At 20.7% G+C, this 19,485-nt stretch overlaps 2 protein-coding genes and 1 long non-coding RNA gene across 5 annotated transcripts in view; 1 reads left to right on the plus strand and 2 right to left on the minus strand.

The window, feature by feature from the left end:
* The window catches only part of LOC122498026 (serine/threonine-protein kinase STE20-like), a 27,176-nt gene extending 25,670 nt beyond the window's left edge, over positions 1-1,506 (minus strand). For both annotated transcript variants that reach the window (XM_043605521.1, XM_043605520.1), the window contains exon 1: positions 1,370-1,506. In XM_043605521.1, the coding sequence (XP_043461456.1) occupies positions 1,370-1,452 (83 nt within the window). In that variant the 5' untranslated portion in view covers positions 1,453-1,506. The remainder of the gene's footprint in view (positions 1-1,369) is intronic.
* The window catches only part of LOC122498032, a 20,082-nt gene extending 2,486 nt beyond the window's left edge, over positions 1-17,596 (plus strand). Inside the window, exons 3-6 of the long non-coding RNA XR_006301192.1 lie at positions 1,356-1,459; positions 11,052-11,256; positions 13,523-13,612; positions 16,608-17,596. This is a non-coding gene — a long non-coding RNA (uncharacterized LOC122498032). The remainder of the gene's footprint in view (positions 1-1,355; positions 1,460-11,051; positions 11,257-13,522; positions 13,613-16,607) is intronic.
* LOC122498031 (putative protein kinase C delta type homolog) lies at positions 5,566-16,416 on the minus strand. Of its 2 annotated transcripts, none has more exons than XM_043605528.1 (5): positions 15,702-16,416; positions 10,952-11,218; positions 7,525-7,556; positions 7,169-7,267; positions 5,566-5,690 (listed from the first exon to the last, which is right to left on the minus strand). In XM_043605528.1, exons 1-5 carry the CDS (start codon positions 15,824-15,826, stop codon positions 5,683-5,685), a joined length of 531 nt encoding a protein of 176 aa, XP_043461463.1. In that variant the 5' UTR covers positions 15,827-16,416; the 3' UTR covers positions 5,566-5,682. The 2 variants fall into 2 exon arrangements, with proteins under 2 accessions (XP_043461463.1, XP_043461462.1); XM_043605527.1 differs by lacking the exon at positions 5,566-5,690 and adding an exon at positions 6,507-6,612 and having other exon boundaries at positions 7,182-7,267.
* Positions 17,597-19,485: the final 1,889 nt, after the last annotated feature.

Raw genomic sequence — 19,485 nt, forward strand, 5'->3', positions numbered from 1 at the left:
TTTTCTCATATCATATTCAGAAAACTGTCAAGTTGAAATACCCAGTTTCTGTGGTTAAAAAATAAATGTCCATTATTTTGGCACGTGGCCGCTTCCAACATTTTCATATTTAACTTGAACTTTTTTGTCAAAATTGCTCTTTTCAAAAATGTTTCGCATTTAAAAACGTAATTCACAATTAAAATTTGATATAAAAGAATAAGAATTTTGACTCAGAATTGTGTAAAAAATTTTTTTTAAACAAACATGTCGGGGAAACTAATAAACGACATTCATCATCTTTCTTTCAGACAGATTTCTCAGTCGTTGAGAGAAAAAAAATATTATTTATGCTCGTGATTTCATTTTCATCGTGAGAAGCAGTTTTTGCATATTTTCAAAATTTTTGCGAATTTTAATCAAGTCGCAAATTCTAATTATTAGTTTCTGATAATCCAAGTTCTGAAAAATAGTTTTCTCGATTTCTTTTCCTTTATTACTATATTGAAAATTATTTTTTATACTATAAAAATACCTTTTCTATTACAAAAAATACTTTTTTCTACTATAAAAATACTTTTTCTACTATAAAAATACTTTTTTTACTAAAACATAATATTTGTCCAGAAATGTTTTAGTTCATTATTTGAATATTTGAATTCAAGTTGTTGTTTGGAAATTTTAAGTATAAAATGAATTAACTCGACGATTTATGGATTTTCGAAAGATTAAAAAACACTTATAAGCACGTGCACCATATTCATAATGAATACGAATTTTTTAAATTATTTCTAATTGTTGTTAAAAAGACCGTAAATTGTCAAATTATTTGAAAAATTAAATTATTTCAAACCTCAATTTTTTTGTTTAAATTGAAATTTGAAAATTAAATTAAGATTAGATTTTTTATTCTTTTCGAAGTTCGATTGAAACTTGTTTTTAATTATAATATTTAAGTCAATTAATTATGAAATATTAAATTGAACAGATTTCAATTTAAAAAAAATACTTTAATTTGAAATTAAAATATTCATTTAGAAATTAAAAGGTTTTGGCTAAATCTTTTCAATTTGATTCGAACTCGTCCTTAATTATAAAGATTCAATTTGAATAAATTTCTGGTTTTTAAAAAAAAGCGTCTTAATTTGTAATTAATATTATATTCATTTAGAAACTAAAAGAAAAACTTGTAATTAACTTTTAAAACCATTGACTAAATTTTATTAGTATTTTGCTCTAAATTCTTCTTTTCGAAAATAATTTCCTTTTCAAAATCCATAAATCTTGAGAGTAAATTCTACAGGAGAAAAAAATTGTCATGAAAATATTTCAAAATTCAAATAATAGAAATATTAATTAAAAAAATGAATTTTCAGGATTAGAGGCTTACCGCCCGGTGCCTGTCATCAAGGAACTGTGATTGGCGAAGGAATTCCCATAATAATATGAGCTTCCGTCTCCGTAATAAGGCATTTTTGAGGTTGTTAAAAAATTTTCTTCACGCTTTTCTTCTTTACTTTAATACAAAAAAAAAACGAAACAAAGGAAAAGAAAAATGATTTTCAATCGATGGCACGAGGACGGTCTTGGAGTCAGGTGTAAAAAACGTTCTCACGGTTCAGGGAGCCAAGACCAACTGAGTTTAAGCCAGCGACCCAGTGTAATAATAGAATTCTAGTATATGAGGCATCTAAGCATCTAACTATATGCCTAGTCTCTCTCTAATTTCCTAAACGACTACAAATAATTTGCAACAGGGGAAAATGCACCAGTAGGCAAATATTTATGATGATGTGACAAGAAAACCGCTCTCTTTCTATATGAAAAGTCAAAAAGGCATAAACATAATTCTTCATTCGATCCTTTAAATTCTCTCCCCCTACTGTCACACTATACGTTTATTCATTCTCGTTTGTGTGATGTAAATAAAATCGACACCGACCAAAGTTTATAGGTGCTCGCATATTATCATCAACAAGACGCAAAGATCAAGAATTTGTATTTCTAAAGAATCTCTTTCTAAACAGATTTTTTTCTCTTTGTTATTAATGGCATTCACATAATCCTCGAGAAATATTCTCTTTTAGCTTCTTTCTTAAAATACTCTTACTCGCTTTCACTTTCTTGAAAATTCTTTTTCTTTTGATTCGAAATTCTTTCCCTTTTGATTTAATATCATAAAAAATTCTCTCCCTACTGACTTTCAAATTCTTTACCTATTGATTTCGTATCATTCAAAATTCTTTCCCTATTGATTTAATATCATTCAAATTTCTTTCCCTCTTCATTTAATATCATTAAAAATTATTCTCCTACTTCTTTCCCTACTAAATTAATAAATTAAGATTTTTTTTATTTTTATTTTTAATGTTTTTAAATCATTCAAAGAAAATTAAAATTTTATCCCAAAAATTAATATAAGAAATGAAAAAAATCAGCTATTAGTGAATTATTATTAATTTTTTCAAATTAATTAATCAAAAATATTGAAAGTTTTAATAAATTTTAATTAGTTATTAAAATTAGTGATTTATTTATTTTTCTTTTTAAATTACATTTTTCTTTCAGAAAAAAAACTTGAAATTTCTTGAATGAAAAACAATAATATAGTTAGAAATTTAAATTCGAGTGAACGATAAATTATTGTTTAGATGGGGTGACAATCGTTTGCAGTCTCACTTCTTTATGGAAAACAAAAATAAAACTAATAAAAAATAGTCGCATTCGAATTACGTCAATATATCCAATAACGTCCCACGTTTTGAAACACGAACTTCTTTTTTTCTAATCTCTGATAATTCGATTGTCAAAACGAGAGACTATTAAATTAACTTCCTTCGGAGTGTTTACAAATATAAAACTAAATATATTTTTTATAGAACAGTAAACATAGTAATTATGCTTATTTTTATATTTTCATTTGTATTCGAAATTTATTGGTATTCAAATTCAAATATTGAAAATTCACTTAAATTGATATTTATATTTTTATATTTATATTTATATTTTTATTATAAAAATATTATTACTGTAAATTCATCAAAATAATTTTCATTTCAATTCAATTCTTCATTTCTAGAATTTTAAACTAAAATTCTTCTTTAATCAATTATTTTTAATAATTTTTGAAAAATTTCTTTTTTTAAAATTTTTAAATCCATTTATTTCAATTCAATGTTACCTAAAATTTCGATTATTCTGACATTCTTCAATTAAATAAATTAGAAATTAAAAACTTCAAATAATTAAAAAAAATTTAATAAAATTCTTCGAAATAATTCAATTATTTTTAAAATTGACAAAATTTGTTCGCAAGAATTCAATTATTTTTAAAATTCATAAAATTCTCTGCAAGAATTCAATTACTTTTTAAAAATGATAAAATTCTTTGTAAATGTTAAATTATTTTCAATATTAATTTTTACGTAATTTCGATTCTTCTGACATTCTCCAATTAAACATATAATTATTAGAAAATAAAAAACTTGAAGAATTAAAGAAAAATTCAATTTAAATTATTTTTAAAAATTAATTCTACAAAATTGTTAATTAAAAGTACAAAAAGTTCAAATTTTCAAAAGTTTTAATTTAAAATCTTTTTAAAATTCAATTATTTCTAAAAATTTTCGCTATTAACTTTCAATATTCAATGATAATGTAAAATTTTAACTGAAATTCATTTTTAAATTAATATTTACTAGAAAAATCCATGAGAATTCAATTAATTATTTAAATACAAAAATAACTATTTTATTAAATATTTGAATGTTTCTTAAAATAGAATTTTTATAAAGAATTTTATCAACAAATTTTTAAATAATTTAATTCTCTTGACAAATAACATTAATAACATTTAACATTAATAAACATTAATTAACATTAACATTAATAACATTTTTAAGAATAAGTTCATTTTTCAGAAATTTGATTAAAATTTTAATTTAAAATAATTGAATTTCTCCAAAGAATTTTTAAAGATTTTTTGAAAATAATTGAATTTTTGCCAAGAATTTTATAAAAATTTGTTAGAATTATTGAATTTTGAAGAAAATTTTTTAAAGATTATTGGAATTTTGACGAGAATTTTTGTAAATTGTTGAACACAATTAAATTTCTGCGAAGAATTATATATTACATTTGAAAATAATTGAAGTCTTGAGACGAATTTTATTAAAATTTAATTAAAATAATTGAATTCCTTTGTGAAATTATATTGAAATAGTACACATTAAATATAATTGAATTTTGATAAATTTTTTAAATTAATTAAATTTCTACAAAGAATTTTATTAAAATTATTTTCAAAAAAATTGAATTCTTACAATGAATTTTATTAAAATTTTTGAAATTTTCAAAAATCTACGTTCTTTAAGACGATTTCTAATAAAATTCATTCAAACTTGAAATTTTACAAAATTTCAAATTAAAATCTTTTGAAATTCATCTATACTTATGAAAATCGTAAACGCAACTCTTTTAAAATTCAATTAATTTGGAAATATTTATGTAAAATTAGATTTCAAGAATAAACTTTAGAAATTAACAATTTTTCAGGATTTCGATCAAAATTCCCTTTTTCAATGTTTATAAAATTCCCTGACATTTCCAGGTTTCCAGGTTCCTGACTTATATTCAAATCAAATTTATATTTTAATTCAATTTTTTTCAAATTCAAATATTAAAAATTCATTTATATTCAATTCCAATTTATATTAAAAATTCATTTATATTCAAATTTAATTTACATCAAAAATTCATTTATATTCAAAATCAATTTTTATTCAAAATAATTCAAAAATGTTACATTAAAAAATTTTAAATAGAAAATTAAAAAGCAATATTTTTAATAATAGTTAATGATCACTTTGTTTATTATTTATGATCTCAGCCTATTTTTATATTTGTATTTTCGTAAAAATTGGAAAAATTCAACTAAGAAATTTAAAATTCAGAAAATTATTTCTTTTAACAGAAAAAAGGAACACTGCGATTTTGCCCTTTTTCTAAAATAATTTATTGTTCACGGTTTAGAAGAATGTAAAAAAATTTATCAAAGAATATTCTATTATCCAAACTCGAGTATTTTTTGAACTGTTCCAAAAAATTAACGATTCCATAAAATATTTTCGCTAAAAATACTTCATTGTAGTTTTAAATGATTTTCTTCTTCCTTTCTTTTATTATCAAGGACCGATTCTGAAACGAAACTAAATAAAAAATTTACATTTAATTTAGTTTTGTGTTAATTGAAACTAAAACGAAACTAAACTTTCGTAACGTCTGTCCCTGTTTATTAGAAAAAAAATTTCTCGATTTTTTCGTCTTTTTCGTCTGCTTTGGTTTTTAAATAATTTTTTCACCTATTTTCTTCTTCTTCTTCTCTTTTTTTCGATAAATGAAAAATTAAATAAGACAAAAATACAATTTTTGGATTTTTATTTGGTTTTTTCATTGTTCAATACGCGAGCTCTTGCGATAGAAATCCATTTTTTTTTGTTGAAGATTTCTTTAAATTTGTTTTTAAAGTTTAAAAAAAGTCGACTTACCGGCACACTTTAAACCTTGACGATAAAATCCATAAAGCATTGATCCACAATGATCGCAGAAAGTTAGAGACATGAAGGTATGGGGTCGAAATCTGTGTGGTACGTCCACCTTGAATCGCTCCCTCAAGTACTGCCATTAAACATGGTAAAAGACGCATTAGGTTTCTAGAAAGACAAAGTAGCAGTCCACGTATAAGCATACTCAATTTCGATTTTAATTCTTTTACAATTAGTCATTTAATGTAATTCTACAATTACAAAAAGAGTTTTCTTTTTTATTTACAAAACAGCTTCCACCACCTTAAGCTCACTCAATTTTCAATTTCAAAAAAAAAAAATAAATAAAATGAAACGAGAATCATTCAAAAGTATTAAATATTTGAATATCAATATTTCAATAATATTAATTATTTCAATTTTATTATTTTAATATTATTCAATTCTTCAAAATTATTTATTATTTCAATATTATTTAATATTAAAATATTACTTAATTTACTTAATTTTTAGAAGAAAAAAAAATACAAAAATTTGTTGTAGCATCAAGAAATAAAAGTTTATTCTATAAAAATTTTAGTAATCGAACTTTGGAGTATTTAACTTTTAAAAATTTTAATAATCGAACTTTGAAGTGTTTCATTAATTTCCAAAAATTTGAATAATTGAATTTTGGAATATTTAATTTGCAAAAATTTTAATAATTAAACTTTGGAATATTTATTTTACAAAAAATTTGAATAGTACATTGAAATATTTAATTTCGGAAAAATTCGAATAGAAGATTGAAATATTTAATTTTATATTCAATATTAAATTTTTTACTTTTAGAAATTAAGTTTCTATTTTTTATTTTATTAAAAAGAAAAAAAATTGTAAAGAAGTCAAGTTTCAATATTCTTGTGAAAATGAACGAAACTGAAATTTAAAAATTGTCGTTATGTAAAATATTGACGAGATAATGAATTCTTAACGATTTAAAACGGAATCTTCTACAGCACTTGATTGAGTTTTTTAGATTATTCTGCGTCTATTAAAGCCTTCCTCTTATGAAAATCCCTTGGTTAGTTGAAATTCTTCTCTTAATTGTCTGCAACAAGTGGCATTACTTAATGCGAAGAGTCAATCAAACAAAGATGCTTTGATAAAATTCCCGTCTATTGTAAGAAATAAGTTTCAATTATTATCTATTTAAAAATCCTATTTCTTCAATTTTTTTACAATTTTCCAAATATTTATTTGAAAAAAGAAATCCAAATATTTATTTGGAAAATAAAACCAAATATCGATTTGGAACATTAATCCAAATATCTATTTGGAAAATAAAACCAAAAATATTGATTTGGAAAATAAATCGAAATATCTATTTGGAAAATAAATGCAAATATTTCTTATAAATAAAAATAAATAAAAATCCAAATATTTTTTTTTAAATTAATTTCTTTGAATTCGATTTTCAATTTATTATCAAATATCTTTCTAGAGATTGACTGTGCGCAAATGATAAATTTAATGTAAGTGCACTGCAAGAGATAGTTTTTTTTTCTTATTAATAGTCATGCAAAATAAAATATCAATATTATTAGTTACAATCATAATAATTATACCCTTTTCGTAAAATTTAGTACAAGAAAAGAAAATATTACCTCCAGTACTTACAATCGTACTTTCTGATTCTCTTCCGCTTCCAGGACACTTTGTCAATAATTTGTCGTGACATTTTTTATGAACTGCCGTTTGACAAGCTGTTGAGAATAAGAAAAATTCATCTCAATTAATTACTCTTCTTCTTCTTCTTCGTTAAAAAACAATTATTTTTCTTTTATTGAAAATTCATTAAATTATCACTCATGTTTGTTCTTAGATTGGATTAAAAAATAATGATTCGTTATTAATTAATATTCAGAATTAAATTACATTAAATTAAGTTCTTAATTAAAATAATTAAATTAATTTTTTAATTTAAATTAAAATAAAATATTGGTTGGATTAAAAACTTTACCTTGACATTGATAGCCCTGTTTTCCGAAACCCCTAAAAAATAATAAAAATTCAATTAAAAATCATAATTTAATTAACGACTGTGGCTTAGATAAATAAAAGAAATAAATAGTTAAAAATTTACTGAATGTAACTGAAATTAATATTATACTTTATAATAATCGTAAGTTTCCTTTCCGTTAAATTAATAATTAATTAAATTCTCTGCATTCATTTGATTGTTTTGAAAATTAATTTTTGTGGGTTATTGTCATTTTTTTAATGTCAAAAAAGAAACAAAAAAAAACTCGTTTTATTCACTTCACAAAATTGACAAAAATTCCATTCCATATTTTTTCCTAATTTTCATCAAAAATATTTACTTTTTTCTTATCATGCTAATATAAATTCAATTCCTGCTACAAATTTTATTATTCATGCGAAAGAATTTAAAATATATTTATAAAAAATAATTTAATTCTTGCGAAGAATTTTATAAAAATTTTTAAATAATTCATTTCTTTCGAATAATTTTATGCAAATTCTAATTTAAATAATTGAATTGAAGAAAATTGTTATTATTCATGAAAAAATTATTCTTACGAAAATTTTTAAAAACCATTTTTTTAATAATTGAATTCTGTTTGGAAATTTTATGAAAATAGTAGATATTGAAAATCATTAAATTGCGAAAAGTTTTTAAAGATAATTAAATTTTTACAAAGAATTTTATTAAAAAATTTGGCAATAATTGAATGTCTGTGAGAAATTTTATTAAATTTTTTTGAAAATAATTGAATTCGTAAAAAAATTTTTAGTATTTATAAAAATAATTGAATTCGTGCGAACGATTTATTAGAATTTTTTTAAATAATGGAATTTCCAAGAAGAAATTTATTGCTTTTAAAAATAATTGAATTATTGTGAAAAATATTGTTATTTATGAAAATAATTGAATTTTGAAAAAAAATAACTAAAAATAATTAAATTTACGGTAGTAATTTTCTTATTTATCGACATAATTGAATTCTTTCGGAAAATTATTTGTGTAAATAATTGAATTCTTAGAAAAAATTTAATTAAAATTTTTAAAAATAATTGAATTATTTCAAAAAAATTTAATTAAAATTGTATTTAAAACAATTAATTTCTTTCGAACAATTTTATTAAATGTTTGAAAATAATTATTCAATCCTTCCAAAAAATATTAAAAAACATTTTTTTAAATAATGGTTTTTTTCGAGGAATTGAATTTAAGTTTTTAATAATAATTACATTTTTTGAGCAATTCCTGTGAAATTGTATTAAAAATAATTGAAATTCTGCTGTGAATTTTATTATTTATGAAAATAATTGAAAAGTTGCTAGGAATTTTATTATAATTCTCAAAAATAATTGAATTTTAGAGAAGAATTTTATTATTTTTGAAAATAATTGAATTATTGCGGAAAAGGTTATTAAAATGTTTAAGAAGAATTGAATTTCTGTGAAAAATTTAATTATTTTTGAAAGTAATTGAATTTTTTATAAGAATTTTATGAACATTGTTTTAAATAATTAATTTTTTCGAAATATAATAAATATTATGAAAATTTTATCAGTTTAAATAATTGAATTCTTGTGGAAAACTTTATTTGTGAAAATAACTGAATTTTTCGATTATTAATTTAAAATAGTAGTAAAAATAATTGAAATAATTCTTCGATGAGTTTTATTATTTATGAAAATAATTAAATTCATGCTCAGAATTTAATTAAAACTTTTTTAAAAAATTGAATTTTCATGAAAAATTTTATTATTAGTGAAAGTAATTGAATTATTGTGAAAAATAAATTGAATAAAATTTTGTTAAATAATTGATTGTTTCGGAATTTTTTTGAAAATTTGCGATTTAAAAGTAGTGGAAATTCTCTCAAAAAAATATTATTTATATTCTTTGTTCAGAAAGTTGAATATATAATAATTTTTTTACCTTCTCTATTCTTCAGAATAATTAAAATTTTCGTAATGAAGATTATTTTTAATTTAGGTATCAAATACCAATTTTTGCGAAATTCAATATTTTCCTCGTACAAGAAAGTTTAATTATTTTCAATTTTGAAAATCTGATGTCAAATTTGAAATTAGTATCAAAATTTGTTAATGTTTTTTTACATACTTTACCTAATGTTTAAAAATATAATGTAATTTGAAAATTTAATTCTAATTAGTTTTTCAGTTATGTGTCTCATAATAAGTATTTCTTTAAAAATTACTTAAATTAAAATGACTTGAAATTGTCTACAATAAACAAAATTAATTAAAGGATTTTTTAATTAAACCCCTAAATTAATAACTGTAAAAGTCTTAAAATGTTAAAAAAATTACTGTATTACTGGAATTAATTAAATACAAATAAAAATTAATTTAAGGGTTTTTTAAATAAACCCCTAAATTAATAACCGTAAAAAAATCTTCAATAGTTAAAATTTATTAATATTACTGAATAATGAAGTGGTAATTAAGTGACAATATTAAGTGGAATTAATTAATAGTAAAGTGTAGAAATTTGTGTCTTAACAAAATTTTATTTAATTTTACATAATTCTGTCTGATAAAAGAAAATCAATTTAAGACTGAAAATTTATTTCCACCAAAGTGTCGAATTTATGAATTAAAGTTTATAAGTTGAGGTGGTACGTGGGCAGTGGGTAGTGCTGGGTATAAATTTATAGGGGAAAAAGCGATAAATTTTGATTCGCTTTGACGATCGAGGTAGAGAGAATCTCATTAAATGCATCAGTGCGGAGAATGAATGTTTTGAAAATACTCCAGGTACATATGTTGTTAAAACGATGTTTAATTTCGAGTGCGTAAATTTAATTCCACTCTACTATAATCACATTTACAGTGTTACTTAATCATAATAATAATTTCTCTTAAATTAACAAAATTTTCTCATCCATGTATTTTATATTAAATTATTATTATCAAAAAATAAAAATTATTAAATAAAAATTAATAAATAAATATAATTCTCTCAAACCGACAAAATTTTCTTTTATCTATTTTGATATAATAAATATATTAAATAAAAGTAATTTTTGTCACACAATAAAAATAAGTGGAGTAAAAATTTCTTTTTGAAAATAATGAAAATTGAATATTTCAAATTTCATGTTATTTTAATTGGAATTTTTCAAAATTTTTGTGAAAATTGAAAAACTACTGAAAATAAATTAAATAAATTTTATTTTTTGAACTGAAAATTAAATATTTCAAATTTTTTTTTTTATTTTAATTTGAATTTGAAAAATTGAAAATTATAAAAACGAAAGTAATAGTAATCATTCAACTTTAAATAATAGTATTTGATTGTCAATTACGAAAATATTTTCCGTTTATTTTTGTTTCATTTTTTTATTCTATTGCAATTGTGAAATTTAAAGGAAAAAAAATATTGTCCTCACCAGAGAAATTCCTTACAAAATGTACAAAAAGTTGGTTGTCTGAAAAATTTAGCGACCAATTTGTGACCTCTAATAACGTGGACTTTGTTTTGTTTTACAGCTCCTCGTCTCTTGGTGATTGGAAATCCACCGCCAATATTTTCAGCTGGTGGAGGTGACGCCGAGGCTTCCGCGACCCTCCTTGGTACACGTGTTTTGTAAACATAAGTTTTCGTCGATGAACTCGGTGGAAGATCCGCAGGATTAAAAGGAGTTGGAGTCCTTGTTCTGTGAAAATGACAAACAAAATATTATTTTTCTACTCAGTAAGTCACACATAACTGAACAACTAATTAGAATTAAATTTTCAAATTATATTATATTTTTAAACTTTAAAGTATATAAAAAATCTTTAACAAATTTTGATACTAATTTCAAATTTGACATCCGATTTTCAAAATTGAAAATAATTAAACTTTCTTGTACGAGGAAAATATTGAATTTCGCAAAAATTGTTATTTGATACCTAAATTAAAAATAATCTTCATTACGAAAATTTTAATTATTCTGAAGAATAGTGAAGGTAAAAAAATTAATATATATTCAACTTTCTAAACAAAGAATATAAATAATATTTTTTTAGAGAATTTCCACTATTTTTAATTCACTAATTTTCCAAAAAAATTTCGAAAAAATCAATTATTTAACAAAATTTTATTCAATTTATTTTTCACAATAATTCAATTACTTTCACTAATAATAAAATTTTTCATGAAAAATCAATTTTTTAAAAAAATTTTTGATTAATTTCTAAGCATGAATTTAATTATTTTCATAAATAATAAAACTCATCGAAGAATTTCAATTATTTTTATTACTATATTTAAAATTAATAATCGAAAAACTCAGTTATTTTCACAAATAAAGTTTTCCACAAGAATTCAATTATTTAAACTAATAAAATTGTCATAATATTTATTATATTTCGAAAAAATTTATTATTTAACACAATGTTCATAAAATTCTTATAAAGAATTCAATAATTACTTTCAAAAATAATTAAATTTTTCACAGAAATTCAATTCTTCATAAACATTTTAATAAACTTTTCCGCAATAATTCAATTATTTTCAAAAATAATAAAATTCTTTTCTGTAATTCAATTATTTTTGAGAATTATAATAAAATTCTTGGGAACTGTTCAATTATTTTCATAAATAATAAAATTCATAGCAGGATTTCAATTATTTTTAATACAATTTTACAGGAATTGCTCAAAAAATGTAATTATTCTTAAAAACTGAATTTCAATTGCTCGAAATAATCAATATTATTTAAAAAAATGTTTTTTAAAATATTTTGGAAGGATTGAATAATTATTTTCAAAAATTTAATAAAATTGTTTGAAAGAAATTAATTGTTTTAAATACAATTTTAATTAAGTTTTTTTGAAATAATTCAATTATTTTTAAAAATTTTAATTAAATTTTTTCTAAGAATTCAATTATTTACACAAATAATTTTCCGAAAGAATTCAATTATGTCGATAAATAAAAAAATTACTTTCGAAAATTTAATTATTTTTAGGTATTTTTTAATAAAATTCTTTTCAAAATCCAATTATTTTCATAAATAACAATATTCATCACAATAATTCAATTATTTTCAAAAGTAATAAATTTCTTCTTGGAAATTCCATTATTTAAAAAAATTCTAATAAATCGTTCGCAAGAATTCAATTATTTTCATAAATAATAAAATTGTTTTAGAAATTCAATTATTTTCAAAAAAATTTAATAAAATTTCCCACAGACATTCAATTATTGCCAAATTTTTTAATAGAATTCTTTATGAAATTTAATTATCTTAAAAACCTTTCGCAATTCAATGATTTTCAATATCTACTATTTTCATAAAATTTCCAAACAGAATTCAATTATTTAAAAAATGGTTTTTAAAATTTTTCGTAAGAATTCAATTCTTTTCATGAATAATAACAATTTTCTTCAATTCAATTATTTAAATTAGAATTTGCATAAAATTATTCGAAAGAAATGAATTATTTAAAAATTTTTATAAAATTCTTCGCAAGAATTAAATTTTTTTTTTATAAATATATTTTAAATTCTTTCATGAATAATAAAATTCTTAGCAGGAATTCAATTTAAGAGGAGGATAAGAAAAAAGTAAATATTTTTGATGAAAATTAGGAAAAAGTCAGGAAAATAAAAAATATGGAATGGAATTTTTGTCAATTTTGTAAAGTGAATGAAACGAGTTTTTTTTTGGTTTTTTTTTGACTTTAAAAAATAACAATAACCGCCAAAAATTAATTTTTAAATAACAAAAAATATTTATTAATATTTACTATACAAATAATAAATATTAGAATATAGGAGAAGAAAAATGTTCTTCATTTTGAAAAATGAAAGAAAATCACTTTTTATTGTAGCGAAAGAATTATTTAATCAACAATTGTGATATAATTTTTGTATTCTAGTGTTTTCTTCCCCATTACGTAAAAATTATTATTATCAATAGAATTTTCACGTAACGGAAGAGTTAATATTAAAGTTTTTCAATGTTTTACAGATAAATCAGAGAGGAGAGGATGTAATGGAAATATTACTCAATATAACGGAATTATAATTGAAGAAAATCAGATTTAAAGGAGTTGTTGCGGTAATGTTACTCAATAACAATTATAATTAAATACTTATTAAGAAGAATCTCAGCCGGACTTGTATTACTCACACAGTAGTTACGTTCGATTTTAGTCAGACGTGTTCAATTAAAGATCTCATTAATTTGTCGATGAAGGACAGTTAACAAGACGAAGATAAATAGTCTGAATTTTATAAATTTTTCTTTATCATTTAAATTCACTTTTTATATTCTCCATTTTTCTTTTTTTTATTCCTTTATTATTCATTGTTTCTTATTTTTTTCTCTCTTGGAATTGTAAATTTATATTTTTAATTAGAATTTTATTCTTGAAACAGAAGAAAATGGAAATTTTTAATAGTGCGCTATTTTTAGCAGTTTTTTTATTTTTATTTCTTTATTTTTTTATTTTTTTACTGTAAAAAAAGGAAAATTCATTGAATAGGGAACAATTTTTCAAAATTTTCAAAATTGAAAATTAAAAAAAAACGAAAATGTTATTTTTATATTATTATGAATAATATTCAAATAGATTAATTATTTGTCGTGATTATTTTTGTTTCTATTTTTTAGCAAAATAGAAAAAAAAATAAAATTATTTTTTGAATTAAATTGAAATATATTTTTTCGTTGCAAGAATTTTTTTTTTAATGGAAAATTCCTGAATTCGTTTAAATTGAAAATTCACCAAATGGAATTCTTATATATTTTTCTTATTTCACTACTTTTTCTGACCAAATAGAAAATTTTTTAAATAAAATTATTTTTTAAATTTAATTTAAATATATTTACTTAATTTTTAGTGAAAAGATTTTTTTTTAAATAGAAAATTGTTGAATTCGTTTAAATTGAAAATTCAATTACATAGAGTAATTATTCTTATATATTTTTACGCATTTTCTATTTTTAAAATAGAAATTGTTAAATTTAACAATTTCTTTTTTTATTCTGAAATTTCTATTTATAGAAATTTTAAAATAAAAAAAGGTTCGAATCAAAATTTGTTTAAATTGAATATTCAATCAAATTGAATTTTTCTATTCAATTGGATTTATTTTTCTAATAATTTTTCACTTGAATTTTGAATTTCCTGGAATAGAAATTTAGGAAAAATAAGAGAATTGAAAAAACTTTGTTTAAATAATTAAATCAAAAAGAATGTTTATTTTTGCTATTTCAGTTTTTTTGTTTTTGGTTCAACATACTGTTAAAAATAGAAAAACGTCAAATAAAAATTTATTTAAATTAAAAATTCTCTCAAATCGAATTTTTATTCAATTTGATTCATTTTTCTACTGATTTTACAGATGAATAGAAAAAAAAACTAGAAAAAATTGAAAAAAATTCCTTTAATAATTTAATTAAAAAATTATTTTTAAATTAAAGGAATTTTTTTCAATTTTTTTTGTTTTCGGGTTCAATAGAAAAATAGAAAAAATGTATTTAAATTGAAAATTCTCTCAAATCAATTTTTATTTAATTTGATTAATTTGTCTAATGATTTTTTAATGTAAATGCAAATAAAAGTTAGAAAAAATTGAAAAAAATTCGTTTAAATAATTCAATCTTATAAAGAATGTTCATTCTTTTATTTTCTATTTTATTTTGTCAGATTAACGGAATATTAAAAATAGAAAAGCGTCAATCGAAAATTTATTTTAATGGAAAATTCTATCAGATTGAATAAAACTTTAGTTCGGTCTAATTTTCTAATGATTTTTTAGTTGAATAGAAAAAAATAGTAAAAGGATCGAATAAAAATTCATTTAAATTGAAAATTCAATTGAATTTAATTTTAATTCCGATTTTTATTCAATTTTTAATGATTTTTTTATATTTAATAAAATAAAATAGTAAAAAAAGTAGGGAAAACTTTAAAAAATTTCTTAAAAATAATTTAATCAAAACGAATGTTCGTATATTTTGTTTTCGTTTATTTTTTTAATTTAATGGAATGTTAAAAATAGAAAAGTGGCGAATAAAAAGTCGTTTCAAACTCAATCAAGTGAGTAAAATATTCAAATTTTAATTTGAAAGAAAATAAAAATTACCTTATTTTTTTTACTGTTTCTGTAAATATTTTTCTAAATTAAAAAATATTTCTCACCTGTAAGTATATCCTTCTGGTCCCATGCGCGATTGTGTGACATTTCGATGGTCAAGTGATGATTTTCGCCCAGAGCCGCCACCGGCATTTCTTCTCTTAGCATGTGAACCGCCAGTGAACATCATCTTGTCACAATTTGCTTTTACCAATGTTGAATTGCGGACTAGAAATAAATAGACAATAATTCTCCTTTCGCCACTTCACATCTCACGTTGTTGGCATTTTTTTCCACTTCTTTTTTCCCCACTCTTGTTTTTTTTTTCTTCTTCTCTCTTTTTTTTTGTCTAGTTTATTACTATCACAACATGTGCAACAGATTCATGTTCCATCTAAAACTGAGTTGAGACTTTGTAAACTGACTCATTCGCATGTTTAAGGTTCACCTCAAAATAAAGTCTTACGTTTACCTCGGAGCACGAGGTAATCGATCGAAGTCATCTCTTTGGCATCTGATTTTCTTCTAATATCTCTCTTTTCAAAAGACGGATTCGATCTTTACTATAATTCCTATTTCTCTGCGAAATATTCTCTCATCTCAAGATGTCCGATACGTTGAAAGTTTACGTGAATCTGTCGAGTCTATTAATATCATCCACTTGGACCACTATATTATGCCGAATCTGTTTTATTAATTTTTTTTATGATTACAACAAGAGTTTTTTTTCTCCCTTGACATTTAGCAATTTTTTTTTTCTATTCAATTTTGGTTTTTGAATTTCGAATTACAAATATTTTTGAAACTAAAAATTAAAGTCCTATTAAAAAAACGAAATAACAAACTAAATGAAAAAGTAAATAAAAAATCGAATAAAAAGTAAATGAAAAATTTAATAAATATCGAATAATTAGACAATTTGGTTTTTGTAGAAATTTTCAAAAATTTGTAATTTAACATTTAAATTTCAGGTTGTTTGAAAGGTGCACAAATGTCGACAATTTTCCAAGAAGCTGTTAGGAAAAATTTTTAACGATCTAAAGTTTGAAAGAAAAACGTTTGGCACCGAGTACAACAAAATTTGATGAGTATGATTCGACATATTCCTTCAATATCAAAGGACGTCTTTTGCATTTTAACAAAAAATGGGTCAAACGCAATTTAGAAATTAATTTTCTTAAAAACCGAGAAATGAAAAAACATCCCAATAATTGAATTTAGAATTGGAATTTAAAATTGAAATTTTTTACGAAATATTGTTTAAGAAAACTAAAATAGAGAAATACTATCGACAAAAGCACAAATTACAAAGAAAAATAAAAAAGAAGAAGTAGAAACGTCACTTAACACAAGAGAAATAATTCACTTCGCAGAAATTACATATATTTTTAAAATGTCGCTGCTTTCCACAAAATTTTGATGCATTTCAGAATCATAAAAGAAGTAACTATGATTCATCGGTGAATGAATTTGGCGATTATTTCTAAATTTCGACAGTAAAATTATTAAATATATATCGACAAATTATTTTCTTGATAAATTCAAATAAAATTCATGAATATAAAAATGTAAATAAAAAAGTACTTGGGGAATAAAATTTTGACGCCTGAATCGTTTTGTAAGTATGCACGAGACTCCCGTGTCTATAAATATCAGCCTGTTGAATACCGCCCGCCATAGGGATATAATAAACGAAAGAAGCGACATCTCAAAGGTATAATTTCATTCCGAAAAAAGCTTCCAATATCTTAATATATATATTGAAGAAAATTTTCAATTTCATTTTTTTGGTAAATAAAAATCTGTAACAAAAACAGTAATTAAAAATTTGAAATCAGAAAATATTCGTTTCTAATTTTATCTTTTCTTTCCTGAAAACAATTATGAGAGTAATTAGAAAAAAATTATAAGAATAATAATTATAATATTGAATAGAATCTAGAATAATAATTAATATAATCTATACAGGCCTCGGATCGACTTTAACGAACAAAAGAAGTTGCTTTAGTCGATTAAAAATAAAAAAAAGTCGAAAAAGTCGTTTATTTAATTTAGTGTTGTCAAAAATATTTTATTTTCTATTTCCCTGATTCTTCACTGATTTCTAAATTCAATTAATCAAAACTTGTATCATTTTGCTAAATAAAATATTAAAATAGGACTTCTTATTTCTTTTTTCACCAGGAAATAAAATTTAAAAAATTTCAAATTCTGAAATTTAATAATTTCTAAAGAGTTATAACCCTTACAAAAATTCAATTATTTTCTACAATTTTTAACTAAACTTCATTTCTAAATCAATTATCTATATATTACTTTTTAATATTTTTCCGAAAGTTCTTCAAGAATTCAATTATTTAAATCCAAAAATTCAATTTTTTTGTAATAATTGAAACCGTTTATTTTTCTTTTTAAAGACATTAAGGTAGAATATATTCAACAATTTTAAAAAATAAATTTGTAAAATTAACTTATTAAAAATATTTCTAAATAATTTTTGAAAGACGCAATAGTTTTACAATTACATATAGCAATTAAAAATTTTTTTAAAAAAATTGAAATTTGGTAAAATCTTTTTAAAAAATAATTTAAATTTAGTAAAATCTTTGAAAAATAATTAAAATTTGCAATGAATTTTAATTAAATTCCTTAAAATAATTAAAATTTGGCAAAAGTTTTAATAAAATTTATGAAAATAATTGAATTTTGCAAAGAGTTTTAATAAAATTCCTAAAAATTGAATTTAGACAAAAATTTTATTAAAATTTCTGAAAATAATTGAATTTTGCAAAGAGTTTTATTAAAATTATAGATGAATTAGAATTTTAATAACATTTCAGGAAAAAATTGAATTTTGCAAAGAGCTTGATTAAAATTCATGAAAATAATTGAATTTTTCAATAAATTTTTTTAAAAATCCTGAAAATTGAATTTAGACAAAAATTTTTATTAAAATTCCTGCAAATAATTGAATTTTGCAATAAATTTTTCAAAAATTCCTGAAAATTAGATTTAGACAAAAATTTTATTAAAATTCATGAAAATAATTGAATTTTGCAACGAATTTTAATAAAATTCCTGAAAATTGAATTTAGACAAAAATTTTATTAAAATTTCTGAAAATAATTGAATTTTGCCATAAATTTTTTAAAAATTCCTAAAAAATGGAATTTAGACATAAATTTGATTAAAATTCAAGAAAATAATTGAATTTTGCAACAAATTTTAATAAAATTCCTAAAAATTGAATTTAGACAAATATTTTTATTAATATTCCTGCAAATAATTGAATTTTGCAATAAATTTTTTAAATATTCCTGAAAATTTGATTTAGACAAAAATTTTATTAAAATTCATGAATATAATTGAATTTTGCAAGGAATTTTAATAAAATTCCTGAAAATTGAATTTAGACAAAAATTTTATTAAAATTTCTGAAAATAATTGAATTTTGCAACAAATTTTAATAAAATTCCCGAAAATAATGAAATTTTGCAAAAAAATTTATGAAACAAATAAATAATTGAGTTTTTAAAAATATTCAATTTTTTAAAATGATCGTGTTTGTTAATAATTGAAATTAAATATTTAATTAATGAATTTTATTCAAATTTTTGGAAAATAAATAAATTCTTCTCAGAATATTATTACAATTTTCTAAAATAATTTAATTCATTCAAGGAATTTTATTAAAATATAGAAAATAATTAAATTCTTTATATTCAATAATACAATAGTATTATTGAATATAAAATTGACTTTGTTAATAAATGTAATTAATAATTTCACTATTCGAATTTAATTAAAATTATTGATAGAAAATGAAACTCGTTTAAGCAATTTTATTAC

Source organism: Leptopilina heterotoma, unplaced genomic scaffold (genome assembly GCF_015476425.1).
Source record: "Leptopilina heterotoma isolate Lh14 unplaced genomic scaffold, ASM1547642v1 Lhet_14, whole genome shotgun sequence".
NCBI classification, from domain to species: Eukaryota; Metazoa; Arthropoda; class Insecta; order Hymenoptera; family Figitidae; genus Leptopilina; species Leptopilina heterotoma.